Source organism: Chaetodon auriga, chromosome 16 (assembly GCF_051107435.1).
Source record: "Chaetodon auriga isolate fChaAug3 chromosome 16, fChaAug3.hap1, whole genome shotgun sequence".
NCBI lineage: Eukaryota > Metazoa > Chordata > Actinopteri > Chaetodontiformes > Chaetodontidae > Chaetodon > Chaetodon auriga.
In genome coordinates, this window is record NC_135089.1 from 10,478,340 (window position 1) to 10,493,019 (window position 14,680).

The following is a 14,680-nucleotide window of genomic DNA, read 5'->3' on the forward strand; positions in this document are numbered from 1 at the left end:
TAGAACTTATAACAAACAATACCAAAGGACAAAACCACTCAAATTAACACAGCAAACATAAGCAACAAATGAGACAATTGAAATCAAACTAAGTCAAATAACTAAATAAATGGAATGAAAAAAAAAAAAGAACACAAAATCAAAATCAAGATACACAAAATACAACCAAATAAACCTAATGTAAATAACGCAGGGGTAGGGAGAGTGGGAAGCACGCATGCATCCGGTTAAGAAAAAGGACGAAACCCCGGTTAAAAGTTTTATTAAACCCGCGGGCCGAGCCGCCGTGGCAAGACCACTCGCTCCGCCAGAGCAACGCGGAGGAAACTTCTTGTGGAGACAAAACAGCAGTGGCCCCAGTCAGCTGATTATCGCGGCCTGATCGCCGTTTGACCTGTTGAGGATGGGCATACGCACACACACAAGGGAAGCGAGAGGGCTGCAGACAGTCACCAGAGCTCTCAACCACACAAAAGGCCACGCACAGGAATAAACTCAGGGAGGCACGAAGCGGCGCACAGCAATCTGTTGAGGACCGACAGCTCTGACCCGGAAATGACGCGTCAGGTGAAGTGCAGAGAGGACGGACCCGGGGAACTAGCTGTCGCTTTTATACGCCGCTCGTTTCCCTGATTGGCCATTGTCCGGTTCATTACGTGCAGCAATGCATAGATGAATAAACCATATTTCTATGCTGCTACACAAGTTATTAATAATAATTGATATTAAAGACACTGGCTCCCGGATTCTGAGACCAAAACGAAATGTCCACTACAGAGGATACAAATGAATATGCCGGGTCTCAAGAAGTTAAAGTGAGTGGCTGATGATGGAGTGAGTTGCAGGTGAGGAACCAGGCAACTGCAGAGCACATGAAGGAAGTGAGAACAGGTGTGGGGTTGGGTCAGATCTGTCAACCCTCCAGTTTTTCCCAAGATTGTCTCTTATTTTACCCATCTCTCCCACTGTCTTGCTGTTTAAGCATTTCCCTGTAAGTCTCCCCCATTTTCAATCTTAAAAAAAGAACATTAGCTGAAACATCTAATGTCAAAGAGTCATTCATTCAAATAGCACCAACAAATAAAACAAGAAAAAGACGACAGATGTTTCCAGTCAAACCTGATCAGAAGCAGATTCACTGTGACTCTGCAGCTCAGCATCATGAATGAAGAAGCATTAGGGTGGACAGTCAACCGATGATTAATCCTGCAAACTGGCCAAGTCATCATTGAAAAGCAGTTTCAATACATTTCCCTTTATTGAATTCTTACCTTTATTTTTTCCCATCTGAAACCTTTGAAGAAATGTGTGTCCAGTATTTATTTTATAGATTACATAGTTTTCTAAAAGTAAACAAAACGAGGTTTATTGCAATTTTAAATGCTCACTCAGTATTTGCTATATGAAGAAGCAGGTAGAAATTTAATTATGGTAATACATGACAGGTTTTCTGGCATTTGCTCAATATAAGACATTAAACCCATGACAAAATTACAGTCTACAAAACCAAGTACAAACAATCCACAGCGTTTAAGCAGCAAGAATATGCAGGCAAATTTAACAGTATCATTCTAAAATACATGCACATACGACAAAGTCACTACTATTTACATATACATAACACATATTAACACAATATGCATGTCATTTTGCACAGGCAGTTGTAATACACTGGTCCAGCTCTCGTCCTCATTGGCGACTGACAGCACACAACTCATGAGGTGTAGGGCTGAGGGTGAAGCTGACAGCTGGTGACAGATCCAGTTCCTCCTCTGTAACTCCAGGGGGAGGAGTGAAACGAAAGCGCTGGAGGAGGGAGGTGAAGAAGAGAAAGAGCTCCATCTTAGCAAGGCTTTCTCCGAGACACACCCTGTGACCTGCAAGAATGAGGAGTTGCAACAAGTTCAAATGGATCATGTATTTAGAGTTGTAAAATGCCTGTAGAGAAAGCTCTGACTCAGTTGTTTTACCTGCAGAAAAGGGCAAAAAGGCCTCTCTTCTGATAAATTTACCCTCCTCATCCAGGAAGTGGGAAGGGTTGAAAGTGTGTGGGCTCTCCCATTCACTTTTATCATACAGGACAGAAGTAAGAAGAGGAAACACAGTAGTCCCCTGCAGGCAATGGAAGAGAGCAGGTTTAACATAAGACGTCTTAGAATGAAAGTTAATCAGAGCTTAATGGAAATTTCCAGGATATGTTCTTCGTGGATAAATTCTGAAACATATGTGAGCACTCAGCCTTTTTGATGAAGTAGCCCTGAAAGGTGACGTCTCGGCTGGTTTTATGAGGAATAGCCATGGGGGCAATGTTAGCCATTCTCTGCGTCTCGTGGATCACAGCATCAACGTATGGTAGGTTTTTCCGGTCATCTACCCGGACCTGATGGTTTCCAACCACCCTGCTCAGCTCCTCCTGGACCTGGTCTGAAAACAAAAAATCATGAATTGATGTTTTTTGTCTGCTTTCACTCTAACAAGGCTAAGAGTCTACAGCCATTCTAGAACCCCCATGAAGATTTAGCATGAAGCACAGCAAACCAGTGTCCCCATTAATCACTGACTCACAACAACATGGTAAAATAGGGTCCAGATACACAGGTAATATGTGACTAGAATGTCTCTCATTTGTAAGAGACATTGAAATCTTCCAGCAATATGGACTGGCACCAATTGGGAACTCTGCTGATTGAAAATGAAATGTAGGCTAAGGTGAAATGAGCAAATGAATCAATCATTTAAGTACATGGGTCTTTTAAAAGACATACCTACATACCAGTGTCCTATGGGTTCTATAGCATACTGTGCAACCCATAGCACACTGTGGGTGTGTGTTAATGTGCATCCCAGATTGTGTCAACGTGGATGAAACTGTGGCCAAGCTGGCCGCATTCAGTTATTGACCAGTTTATTGACCGACCATTGTTATGTAGTTAAGCAGATAGAACTGTCCAGCACGACTATCTTATCACATATATTCCATTTGTTCTCGTCTTTGTCAAGCATTGAAGGGCACCCACAGGTAAAAACATTTACAAGCCTCCTCTCTCCTTACCTTGTATATGTGGATATTTGGTCATAAACAGCAAACCCCATCTCAGTGTAGCTGCCGTGGTATCAGTACCAGCTGCAAACAGTTCGGTCACTGTAAATATTAAGTTTCTCTCATGGTAGTGAGTGTCCGCAACACAAGAGTCCTAAGACAAAGAACACACACATCATTATTAAACAAAAGTGTGCAAAATTGCTGCTGAAGCTGCAGATGAAAAACAAATGCAAAGGATCTTACCTCTTCTTTCTGCTTTCGAATCAGAAAACAGTCCACAAGACCCCTGCATATGTGAGGGTTCAGAGTCTCTTTCAGATGCTTGATTAAATCTTTGATATCCTTGACAGTCATCTCAGTATTTTTTAATATCAGCCTCCGGTTTTTGATCCAGCTGGCGAGCCGGGGAAACGTGTTGTAAAGCTGTGAAGCAACAGAAAAAACAACAAAGACAACTGAAGACAATGCTTTCATACACTCTTGCCACATGAGTGTAAAAGCTCAAAATACAAGGAGAATGATAGGGAATGACCTCATTGTGCACCACATATGTATTCAGAAATAGCTAGTATTTTACACACAATATTCATCCATTATTTGCCACAGTTGATTATTTTCCATCACCAGATGTCTGCAGATTCCAGTCATTTTTATTCTGACAGTGCCTTCTTGTATTGTATTGTCACTTTAAAATTTGCCCCAAACCATTGTAACTGCCACTACAAAGTTACCCTCACAGTAAATTGCTGAGGGCTTAGATGCTTTTTACCATTCTATATATTTATTCAATAACTAATTATTTTCTAAATCCTGTGTCCACTTTCTATATGGAATCATTTTATTGAATTAGCCTTTCAATTGTCCAACTGTAAGACTTGTACAAACTCAATACTTACGAACTGCAATATACATTTAATTGGATAAGCATATTATCCCAGTCCTAGTTACCACTGCTTACTTAAATTAGCATGGTGTGCAATCCTAATTTGAAAAGCAAATATGAAGATTACCTGGATTGGCGCAGAGCCAATCATGCGAATGTTCTCATTGGCTCTTCTCACCATGTTTTGGAATTGGGGGTCATTATATTCAAACCTGCTTCCATACACAATGGAGGAGATGATATTGGATGTTGCATAATTGGCAGGACGTGCTGTATCAAATGGCTTCCCTGTGAAGTGACGGCAAGAAATTGTTCATTTTCATCATGAAATTAGCATTACGATGACACCGTCTTAACATCATCTTTTTTTTTGTGTATCAGAACACCTCATCGTGCATTGTCACTTCTATACATTGACTCCATACCTTTATGTTCTTCAAACATTTGGATCAGATGGTGGCATTCCTCCAAGATTTTATCCTCAGCTACTCTTTTACCCATCCCAAAGTCTCTCAGGGTGGAAAGGGAAAAACGTCTCATTTCTTTCCACGATTCTCCATTTGCAAACAGAATCCCTATTAAACATGACACGCTCAAGTGAAAATTAATCTGTATATGTCATATATATATACAGTATATTATAATGCTCATCTGTGATTTGCCTAAATGAAACCACCTAGAAATATAAAATTGAACGTTGAGTCAGATAAAAACAGTGTTTTATTCAACAGATGACAAATCCGATGTTATCAATGGTTTTGCTTTTGCTATAACTGTTCATTTACATTATTGGCTTTGTGCTAATATGTAAGAATAGTATAAAGGGAGACATACCGTGACCTTGAGTCATATCATAAAATATTGGAGTGATGTGTCGATCTCCAAATGCTTCTGCATTGTTGACCAGAGCCTCTTTGACTGTCTTGTATCCAGCCAGGACCACCACTTTATTGGTTCCCAAGTGCACCGTAAATACAGACCCATATTTCTTTGAAAGCTAGTAAAATTTAAAAATTTAACTGAATATGTCAGAAATGGCGTCAGGATTTATTATTGTAAATGAAAAGACAATGAAATAAACCACAACACGTTCCAAAATGGATTTGTTTTGTGATCAAGGTGTTAAACTCACCTCACAGAGGGTTTTGTAGGGTCTCTTGAGATCAAGCTGCAGCAGGTTGCCAAGCAGGGGAAGAGGCCTCGGTCCTGGAGGCTCCTTCCCCATTTCCTGGGAGGTGAAACTCCTGGAAACAACATAGAGGACAAGAAGGAGAGCAAAAGCCCCCAACAGAGTCGTTTGGCTGGAAAAGAGTTTCTCTGGATAATAGAAAATATAATCCTCGAAAACAGACATTTTGTTAGGATCTGGTAACCTATCTGTTCCTAGTGCTCTCCATTTCCCTTTTCGCTAGTTTTATGTGTTCCCCTGTCTGTCTCAGGTGCACCCAGCTGACTCCGCCTCTCCAGCAGCACACCCGGAGGTCATGAGCCTGATTAAGGCTCAGTATATAAGGAATACACTGAGCTTGATTTGTCACTGGATTATCCTGATCTCTCCCATGAGTTTCCAAAGCCTGTGCCTGTGCCTACCAGCCATGTCCAGCCTTTGCTCAGCCTCAGCCTCAGCCTCCCACGTGCCAATGGAGTCGGACGTCTGCGCTGGAGGCCATCTTGCCACAGGCAGCTTGCTCACTCATAACATTGTGTTGTAATGGTGCATGTACTTTTTAAATAACCATAACTTGCTCAATTTTCTACCAATTTTCAAATGGTTTGGGTGGTTATAAACGTCAGAGATGTAGTTATGACACTGCATACTTATGAATAATTATAACCATGGACTTTCATATGAAAATAACATTAAACAGATAGGTGCAATGAATATACACACGCACAAGGTATTTCTATTAAATCAATATTTATATAGCAGGGTTTCCTCTACATTAATTTAGGAGTGGCATGCCGCCGTTCCTTATTCCTAGCCGCTGCTCCTTCAAATTTCTTTTTTTTTTTTATTGTCGCAAATACACCACCACCGCATGTCTCCACCTTCACAGCAGAGTCTGACCATAATTACTCGCAAGAGCACAACCTTGAAAGTGACATGTCAAGCACCCAGGCACCAGGTCAGAGAGTCAGAGGAGTATGGTTACTCACAATAGATTTTACAAGTTTAATAGACATTCGCAAAATATTGAAGGCCAGCTAACGCTACGTAGCATATCAGTAGCTTAAGTTAATTGGGCAGGGTGCCAACTCAGTATCGCTAACGTGAGTAAACTAATTGATAGCATTAAGCTAATATCTACACGCCATCATGTAACTGCTGACTGCATTTTCAGATGAGCTTGTTCAAATATTTCTCTAAGAAGAGAAAGACAGCGGATGAAGATGACGCTAGTCAGGTATCATTAGTCTATTACTGAGTCATAAATGATGATGGTTAGGTAAAAAATTGTGTCCATACTCGTAATCAGATGTGATTTGAGTGTAAATTATCTAACATTAATGTTTTATGTAATCATATAAGACAAGTAACATTAGACAGGGAGGAGCAGTGGAACAAAGTGAAGGAGAGCAGAGTACGGCAGGGGGAGAGCCGAGTGACGGAGCAGGAGAGCAAAGTGATGGTGCAGCCTCTGAGCCTCAGGCCCCGTTTACACGACAATGCTCGTGGGTGAAAACGACAAAATCTTTTATTGGATGCGTCTTTCGTTTAGTTTTAGTTCGTTTAGTTGTTTCATTTGTTGTTGTTCCATTTACAGCCCATCCCAAAATCTTTCAGTGTAGTTAGTCCAAAACCATCTCTTCTTTCCATGAGTCGCCATTAGAAAATAGTATGCCAGGAAACACAAGTGGTTTCTTAGCATGGACTTTGTTTAAGTCATAGAATATGGGAGCGACTTCTCTGTTTCTAAACTGTTCAGCATGGTTGACCAGAGCATGTTTGACTGTCCTGTGTGGCCATATTTTTTGGACAGCTAAAAAGATGGGGGCAGGTAAAAGCGAGATTTAAAGTTCTAGTACTGACTTACTGGTAACATTTGCATTATGCAAGTAATATAATTACTAAAATGAAACTGTCTTCTAGAGTCACCTGCACCTGATTCCCTCTGAGGACGCAAACCTTTTGACAGAACAACCGTTTTCCAAGTTAAATGAAGGGATGCCATTTCCTCCTGTTTGACATGTTGCCTTCACCATCTCTCTGGGTGCAGCTTGCAGACTTGACACAAACAAACTGTCAGTCAAGACTGAGCAATTAAAATGCAAAATCTGGAAAATATAAACTTGATATTTTGAGAATGAGAAAAGGAGGATAAATCTCTGCCTTATGTGCATTTCCTAAAAATATTAAAGGCACTGGCTCCGAGATTCTGTTCCATTCTTTACCATAAATAGTGACCTGCTTTTTCCTATAGCAGTCTGCACAGATAAGTACTGGCATGACTCTTGTTAATGCAAACAGAATGGTTGTTCCTTTACTTCTTGCCCTTGTGTCTCAGCTGATGTGCAACAGGAATACAGAGAATGGACTCAAATGCAAATGACTGAGACAAAATGCAATTCAGTGGTTTAATAATAGAAACTGAGTAACATACGCTTACAGAGTAAACGAGGTGGGCAGTAAGTAAGCAAAACGTCAAACACAAAGTTCCAGGCAGCAGAAACAGATTGAGGTTAACATATAAACAGAACACTAATTCATAAGCTAGACAGCCACGACATGACGCACGTGCTAACTGAGGCCCCGTTTATACATACACGGTAATGTGAAAAACTGAGACATTTCCCTTCATTTGTGCTCTTCATTTTCACGCAAAAGAGAGTATTCGCCACTGAAAACGATGCATTCTAAAAACTCCGGACAGAGTGGAGATTTTGGTCAGCTTCAGTTGCACGTTTGCATGTAAACTGAGAACAACAGAGAAAAACAGAGTTTTAGGTAGCTGACGTCACATTATACGCCAGAACTTGCACCTGCGCCAAAAGTGCAACCAGTGTTTACATTTTCATTTGGCTATGGTGATCATGGATGCATTCAGAGTAGCAGTCGCATTTATGTTGGTGCAAACCATTTTGTATGTTTGCATTTGCAAATACAGCTGCTCTATTATATCGAGGAGCAGAGACGAATGAGTTCTTGGAGGTCAGCAATTTTGCAACAACTTCTCCCCCGTCCAACACGAAGAGCCAGTCTGTGTCACCGCCAGCGTCGACGGCATACATACGTGGTTTAGTGTAAAGGTAAAGTTTTCTGAAAACGAACGACTACGTGTAAACATAGTGTGAGACCCCGTTTACACTTAGGGAAACCGCATATGTTTTCATGCGGTTTGGCCTCTCATTTACACGCAAACAGAGTGTTTTTCACGGAAAACGATCATTTTTAAAAACTCCGGCCAAAGTGGAGATTTCTGTAAACGCCAGTTATGTGGTGGCATGTAAACAGGGTTAAATGGCGTTTTAGGTTCCGAAACGTCACAACACGCAACTGAAAATACTTAACGTCATGTGAGTGACCTACGTGTACACTCGCGCCCATAGGTTTGGCATAGTTATGATGGCACTCGACGGCGTATTTATCCGGGTTCATGTAAACGACAACATTTTTGAAAATGTTGTGTGCACAATGTTATTTTTGAAAATGGAGGGGCTAAAATATCTGTTTTCCAAAATACCTGCTACGTGTAAACAAACAATCTGCCAAGAAACAAAGGAAGTAGAACAGTACGTATAGTGAGTCACTGATGATGGAATGAGTTGCAGGTGAGGAATCAGGCAGCTGCAGAGAACGAGGAGAGGGAAAGGGTCAGATCTGTCAACCCTCCTGTTTTTCTCAGGATTCTCCCTTATTTTACCCATCTCTTCCACTGTCTTGCTGTTTAAATGTTTCCCTGTAAGTCTCCCCATTTTTAACCTTAAAAACCTCTGAAAAAAAGGTTGTCTGCCTATTTGTGATGTATTGTCCTCCAGTGCAGCAGGTGGCAGCATGTAGAACACTAGCTCGAACATCTAATGTCAAAGGGTCATTCACTCAAACAGCACCAACAAATAAAACAAGAAAAAGAAGGCAGATGTTTCCAGTCAAACCTGATCAGAAGCAGATTTAATGTGACTCTGCAGCTCAACATCATGAATGAAGAAGCATCAGGGTGGAAAGTCAACCGATGATTAATCCTGCAAACTGGCCAAGTCATCATTGAAAAGCAGTTTCAATACATTTCCCTTTATTGAATTCTTGCCTTTATTTTTTTCCATCTGAAACCTTTGAAGAAATGTGTGTCCAGTATTTATTTTATAGATTACATAGTTTTCTAAAAGTAAACAAAACGAGGTTTATTGCAATTTTAAATGCTCACTCAGTATTTGCTATATGAAGAAGCAGGTAGAAATTTAATTATGGTAATACATGACAGGTTTTCTAGTATTTGCTCAATATAAGACATTAAACCCATGACAAAATTACAGTCTACAAAACCAAGTACAAACAATTCACAGTGTTTGAGCAGCAAGAATATGCAGGCAAATTTAACAGTATCATTCTAAAATACATGCACATACGACAAAGTCACTACAAATTACATATACATATTAACACAATATGCATGCCATTTTGCACAGGCAGTTGTAATACACTGCTCCAGCTCTCTTCCTCATTGACGACTGACAGCACACAGCTCATGAGGTGTAGGGCTGAGGGTGTAGCCGACAGCTGGTAACAGATCCAGTTCCTCCTCTGTAACTCCAGGGGGAGGAGTGAAACGAAAGCGCTGAAGGAGGGAGGTGAAGAAGAGAAAGAGCTCCATCTTAGCAAGGCTTTCTCCGAGACACACCCTGCGACCTGCAAGAATGAGGAGTTGCAACAAGTTCAAATGGATCATGTATTTAAGGTTGTAAAATGCCTGTAGAGAAAGCTCTGACTCAGTTGTTTTACCTGCAGAAAAGGGCAAAAAGGCCTCTCTTCTGATAAATTTACCCTCCTCATCCAGGAAGTGGGAGGGGTTGAAAGTGTGTGGGCTCTCCCATTCACTCTCATCATACAGGACGGAAGTAAGAAGAGGAAACACAGTAGTCCCCTGCAGGCAATGGAAGTGAGCAGGTTTGTCGTATAGGGTCTCAAAAAGAAAGTTGAGAGCTTAATGGACATTTCCAGGATATTTTCTTCATGCATAAGTTCTGAAACATATGTGAGCATTAAACCTTTTTTATGAAGTAGCCGTGAAAGGTGATGTCTCGGCTGGTTTTATGAGGAATAGCCATAGGGATGATGTCAGCTACTCTCTGCGTCTCGTGGATCACAGCATCAACGTATGGTAGGTTTTTCCGGTCATCCATCCGGACCTGACGGCTTCCAACCACCCTGCTCAGCTCCTCCTGAACCCGGTCTGAAAAACATAATCATAAATTGACAAGGCTAAGATTCTACAGCCATGCTAGCACCTCTGCCAAGATGTACTTTGGCACAGTTGTGCTTTGAGCTAAATGCTAATATTAGTATGCTAACATGCATACAGTGACAATACTAACATGATCAAGAGGAAGAGTCAAGACATCATCAAAGTCACTGAGGTTCATCCTCTGGAACCCAGGTTATATGTACAAAATCTGGTGATGGTGGAATGACTCTCTACATATTGTGGAAGCCATAGCACACTGCACACAGATTGCACCAACATGGATGAAACTGTGGCCGAGCTGGATGCATTCTGTCCGTGACATCTGTGTGTAGCCTCCTCTCTCCTTACCTTGAATATGTGGATATTTGGCCATGAACAGCAAAGCCCATCTCAGTGTAGTTGCTGTGGTTTCAGTACCAGCTGCATACAGGTTGGCCACAGTAAATATTAAGTTTCTCTCATTGTAGTGAGTGTCCACAACACAAGAGTCCTAAGAGAAGAAAGAACACACATATATCCAATTTTGAGGGTAACTCTGTACAAAAGTAACATTATACCGTAATACATTACTTTGTCCACTGCTAATGTAATATATCATGTTTCTATAATAAAGTCTCTAAAAATATGTGTGTGTGTGTGTGTGTGTGTGTGTGTGTTGTTCAGAAAACTCAAGTGTCAACATGTCTGCATGGAGCTGGTGCAGACAGCTGCATGGATTAAAATGAGTGTATATGTTGACACATGAGAAACACATCTGATAAAGCTGGTCAGTAAAATCCCTGTGAAAAGCAATCATAAGGTAAGCTCACATTGCCATAGCAGCCAGGTTATGCTGAGGCTATAGTGCATATCTGCACTATGTACAAATGCACAAATATCTGCAGTTATTTTAATGGAAATAGTGCAAAAGTAGTGTAATCAGTAGCATAATCAGTAATCAAATAAACAATAATATAATATTGCAAAGTAACATTACTTTTTAAATTAAGTAACTAGTAACATGAAATATATTACATTTTGAAAGAAACTTGCCCAACACTGGACATATCATTATAAAATAGACGTGTGCAACATTGTTGTGGATGTTACTGATGAAGAGTAATCAAAGGTCAAAAGTCTTACCTCTTCTTTCTGCTTCTGAATCAGAAAACAGTCCACAAGCCCCCTGCAGGTGTCAGGGTTCAGGCTCTCTTTCAGAGTCTTCATCACATCAGCAACGTCCCTGATAGACATCTCAGTATTTTTTAGTATCAGCTTCCGGTTTTTGATCCAGCTGGTGAGCCGGGGAAACATGTTGTAAACCTTTGAGGCAACAGTAAACAACAAAGATTATTGAAGACAATGCTTTTATCCATCAACATCTAATATTGTAAAAGCTCATATTACGGGAAGAATGAAAGGCAATGAGCTCGTTATTTACAGTGTATGTACTCATATATATTTAGCATTTACATGGCTGTAAAATGTTTATTTTTGCTGTAAAGTTCGGCATTTTAACATTGGGATGTCACAGTATATTCAGTTCTCTGACCTGCTGCCATTGTTTCGTCATCTGCTCACTGGTGCCCTCAGTACTTTTCCACACTCAGCCATTTCTACCTGCTTGCTCACCTGATCACACACCTGAGACTCATTGCTATCAGTGCAGTATATAAGCTGTTTGCCACACCAAACACTTAAACAGACTTTAAGACTTAGTATTCAGCACATCCTGAATCTTTGCCTGCCTGTGACTGCTTGGTGTCTTATTCACTTGCATTAAAAGAGACTCTGTACTGTTGCAACTCATCTGGACCTGCCAAGTCTGAGAATAAAGTCAGTACAAGCTTCAGAGGTTGCTGCTTGCTATGCATGTGGAATACATACATTTCTTGTTGTTTGTCGCATTTTGAATGTATTGTGTTAGAAACTGTAGCTGCATGAGTGCTGTCCAGGGCTGAACTCTGAAGTCATGAAAATGCTGGTCAAGCTCCCCCTTAGCACCAGGAGAGAAAAAATCCTGGAACCACCCATGCAATAATCAGCCTTCTGGTGGACTCTGGAGGTCTCTATGAATCTACTGTGAAATGCTAAAGGATTAGATGCTTTTTACCATTCTGCGCAATTGTTCAATGACAAATTTATTTTGCTCTAAATCATGCGTCCACAGATCAAATTTGTCAGTCACCACTGCTTACTTAAATTAGCATGGTGCGTAATCCCTTTAAAATCGCATCAAGTTAAAAAGCAAATATGGAGATTACCTGGATTGGCGCAGAGCCAGTCATGCGAAAGTTCTCATTGGCTCTTCTCACCATGTTTTGCAATCGGGGGTCATTATATTCAAACCTGCTTCCATACACAATGGAGGAGATGATATTGGCTGTTGCATAATTGGCAGGACATACTGTATCAAATGGTTTCCCTGTAAAGTGACGGCAAGAAATTGATCATTTTCATCATGAAATTATTAAGACTGAAGCATGAAAACTGCAATCTTGGGGAGGAAATATCACTCAGCATTACAATGACACCTTCCTAACATTGTGCATTGTCACTTCCATACATTGACTCGATACCTTTATGTTCTTCAAACACTTGGATCAGATGGTGGCATTCCTCCAAGATTTTATCCTCAGCTACTCTTTTACCCATCCCAAAGTCTCTCAGTGTGGAAAGGGAAAAACGTCTCATTTCTTTCCATGATTCTCCATTTGCAAACAGAATCCCTATTAAACATGACATGCTCAAGTAAAAATGAATCTGTATATGTCATATACATATGACACACATACATTTGCATATTATAATGCTCATCTGTGATTTGCCTAAATTAAATAACAGATGGCAAATCCAATGTTATCAATGGTTTTGCTTTTGCTATAACTGTTCATTTACATTATTGGTTTCGTGCTAATATGTAAGAATAGTGTAAAGGAAGACATACCATGACCTTGAGTCATATCATAAAATATTGGAGAGATATCTCGATCTCCAAACGCTTCTGCATTGCTGACCAGAGCCTCTTTGACTGTCTTGTATCCAGCCAGGACCACCACTTTATTGGTTCCCAAGTGTACCGTAAATACAGACCCATATTTCTTTGAAAGCTAATAAAATGTAAAAATTTAACTGAATATGTCAGAGATGGTATCAGGACATGTATTATTGCAAATTAAATGACAATGAAATAAACTGCAAAATGTTCCAAAATGGATTTGTTTCGTGATCAGTGTTAAACTCACCTCACAGAGGGTTTTGTAGGGTCTCTGGAGATCAAGCTGCAGCAGGTTGCCAAGCAGGGGAAGAGGCCTCGGTCCTGGAGGCTCCTTCCCCATTTCCTGGGAGGTGAAACTGCTGGAAACAACATAGAGGACAAGAAGGAGAGCAAAAGCCACCAACAGAGTCGGGCTGGAAAAGAGTTTCTCTGGATAAGAGAAAATATAATCCTCCAAAAAAGACATTTGTTGTGCTGTTGGCAGAATTCCTCTGACTGAGCCTTATTGTCAACTCAAGTCTCAAATGTCATTTGCCAAGGGTTTAATCAATCGTTCTGGGAGGTACACCCATACTCTACAGTGAATAGACATTTATGTCTCCCCATTTATTGTGCTGTTGACAGAATTCCTCTGACTGAACCTTATTGCCAACGTAAGTCTGTGTCTCAAATGTCATGTAAACTTGACATTTAAAGCAAGGGTTTAATCAATAATTCTGGTAAAACTCTACAATGAATGAACTCGGAGTGCTTATATTTCCAGGTATTCATCAGAAAATCCTGACTGTTATCAGGTCAAGGCTCTGTACACACTGAGCAATGCTGAGTTTAAAAGTTTACCTATTTGTGGCAAAATAGCACCAAAGTAATACCTTGACCCAGAAAAGAAATAGTCAATGTCAGGATAAATATGTTCTTTTCTGTTTTGTAACTCTTTTTTGACTCTTGACAGCCATACAACAGTCTGCTCAGTGAGCTCTCGCACATACACCTTTCATTTGTTGTTGTTCCATTTACAGCCCATCCCAAAATCCTTCAGTGTAGTCAGACCAAAATGCATCTTTTCTTTCCATGAGTCACCATTAGAAAATAGTGTGCCAGGAAACACAAGTGGTTTCTTAGCATGTGATCTATATTGCCAAAAGTATTGGCTCACCTGCCTTGACTCGCATATGACTCTCACTCCAGAGAACATGTCTCCACTGCTCTAGAGCCCAGTGGCGGGGTGTTTTACACCACTGCATCCAATGCTTTGCATTGCACTGGGTGATGTATGGCTTGGATGCAGCTGCTCAGCCATGGAAACCCATTCCATGAAGCTTTCTACGCACTGTTCTTGAGCTCCGTCATTTTACATGGCCTACCACTTCATGGCT

The 14,680-nt window shown here is 40.7% G+C and overlaps 2 protein-coding genes across 2 annotated transcripts; both read right to left on the minus strand.

The window, feature by feature from the left end:
- Positions 1-1,689: 1,689 nt before the first annotated feature.
- On the minus strand, positions 1,690-5,280 carry LOC143333765 (cytochrome P450 2K1-like). Its single transcript, XM_076752038.1, has 9 exons — positions 5,059-5,280; positions 4,761-4,923; positions 4,352-4,501; positions 4,054-4,214; positions 3,287-3,466; positions 3,053-3,194; positions 2,240-2,424; positions 1,971-2,112; positions 1,690-1,877 (listed from the first exon to the last, which is right to left on the minus strand). Exons 1-9 carry the CDS (start codon positions 5,278-5,280, stop codon positions 1,690-1,692), a joined length of 1,533 nt encoding a protein of 510 aa, XP_076608153.1.
- A 4,303-nt stretch (positions 5,281-9,583) lies between these two features.
- LOC143333766 (cytochrome P450 2K1-like) lies at positions 9,584-13,770 on the minus strand. The gene is made up of 9 exons (XM_076752040.1): positions 13,552-13,770; positions 13,254-13,416; positions 12,886-13,035; positions 12,571-12,731; positions 11,450-11,629; positions 10,676-10,817; positions 10,131-10,315; positions 9,865-10,006; positions 9,584-9,771 (listed from the first exon to the last, which is right to left on the minus strand). The coding sequence occupies exons 1-9, from the start codon at positions 13,768-13,770 to the stop codon at positions 9,584-9,586; spliced, it is 1,530 nt and encodes a 509-aa protein (XP_076608155.1).
- Between the last annotated feature and the right edge of the window lie 910 nt (positions 13,771-14,680).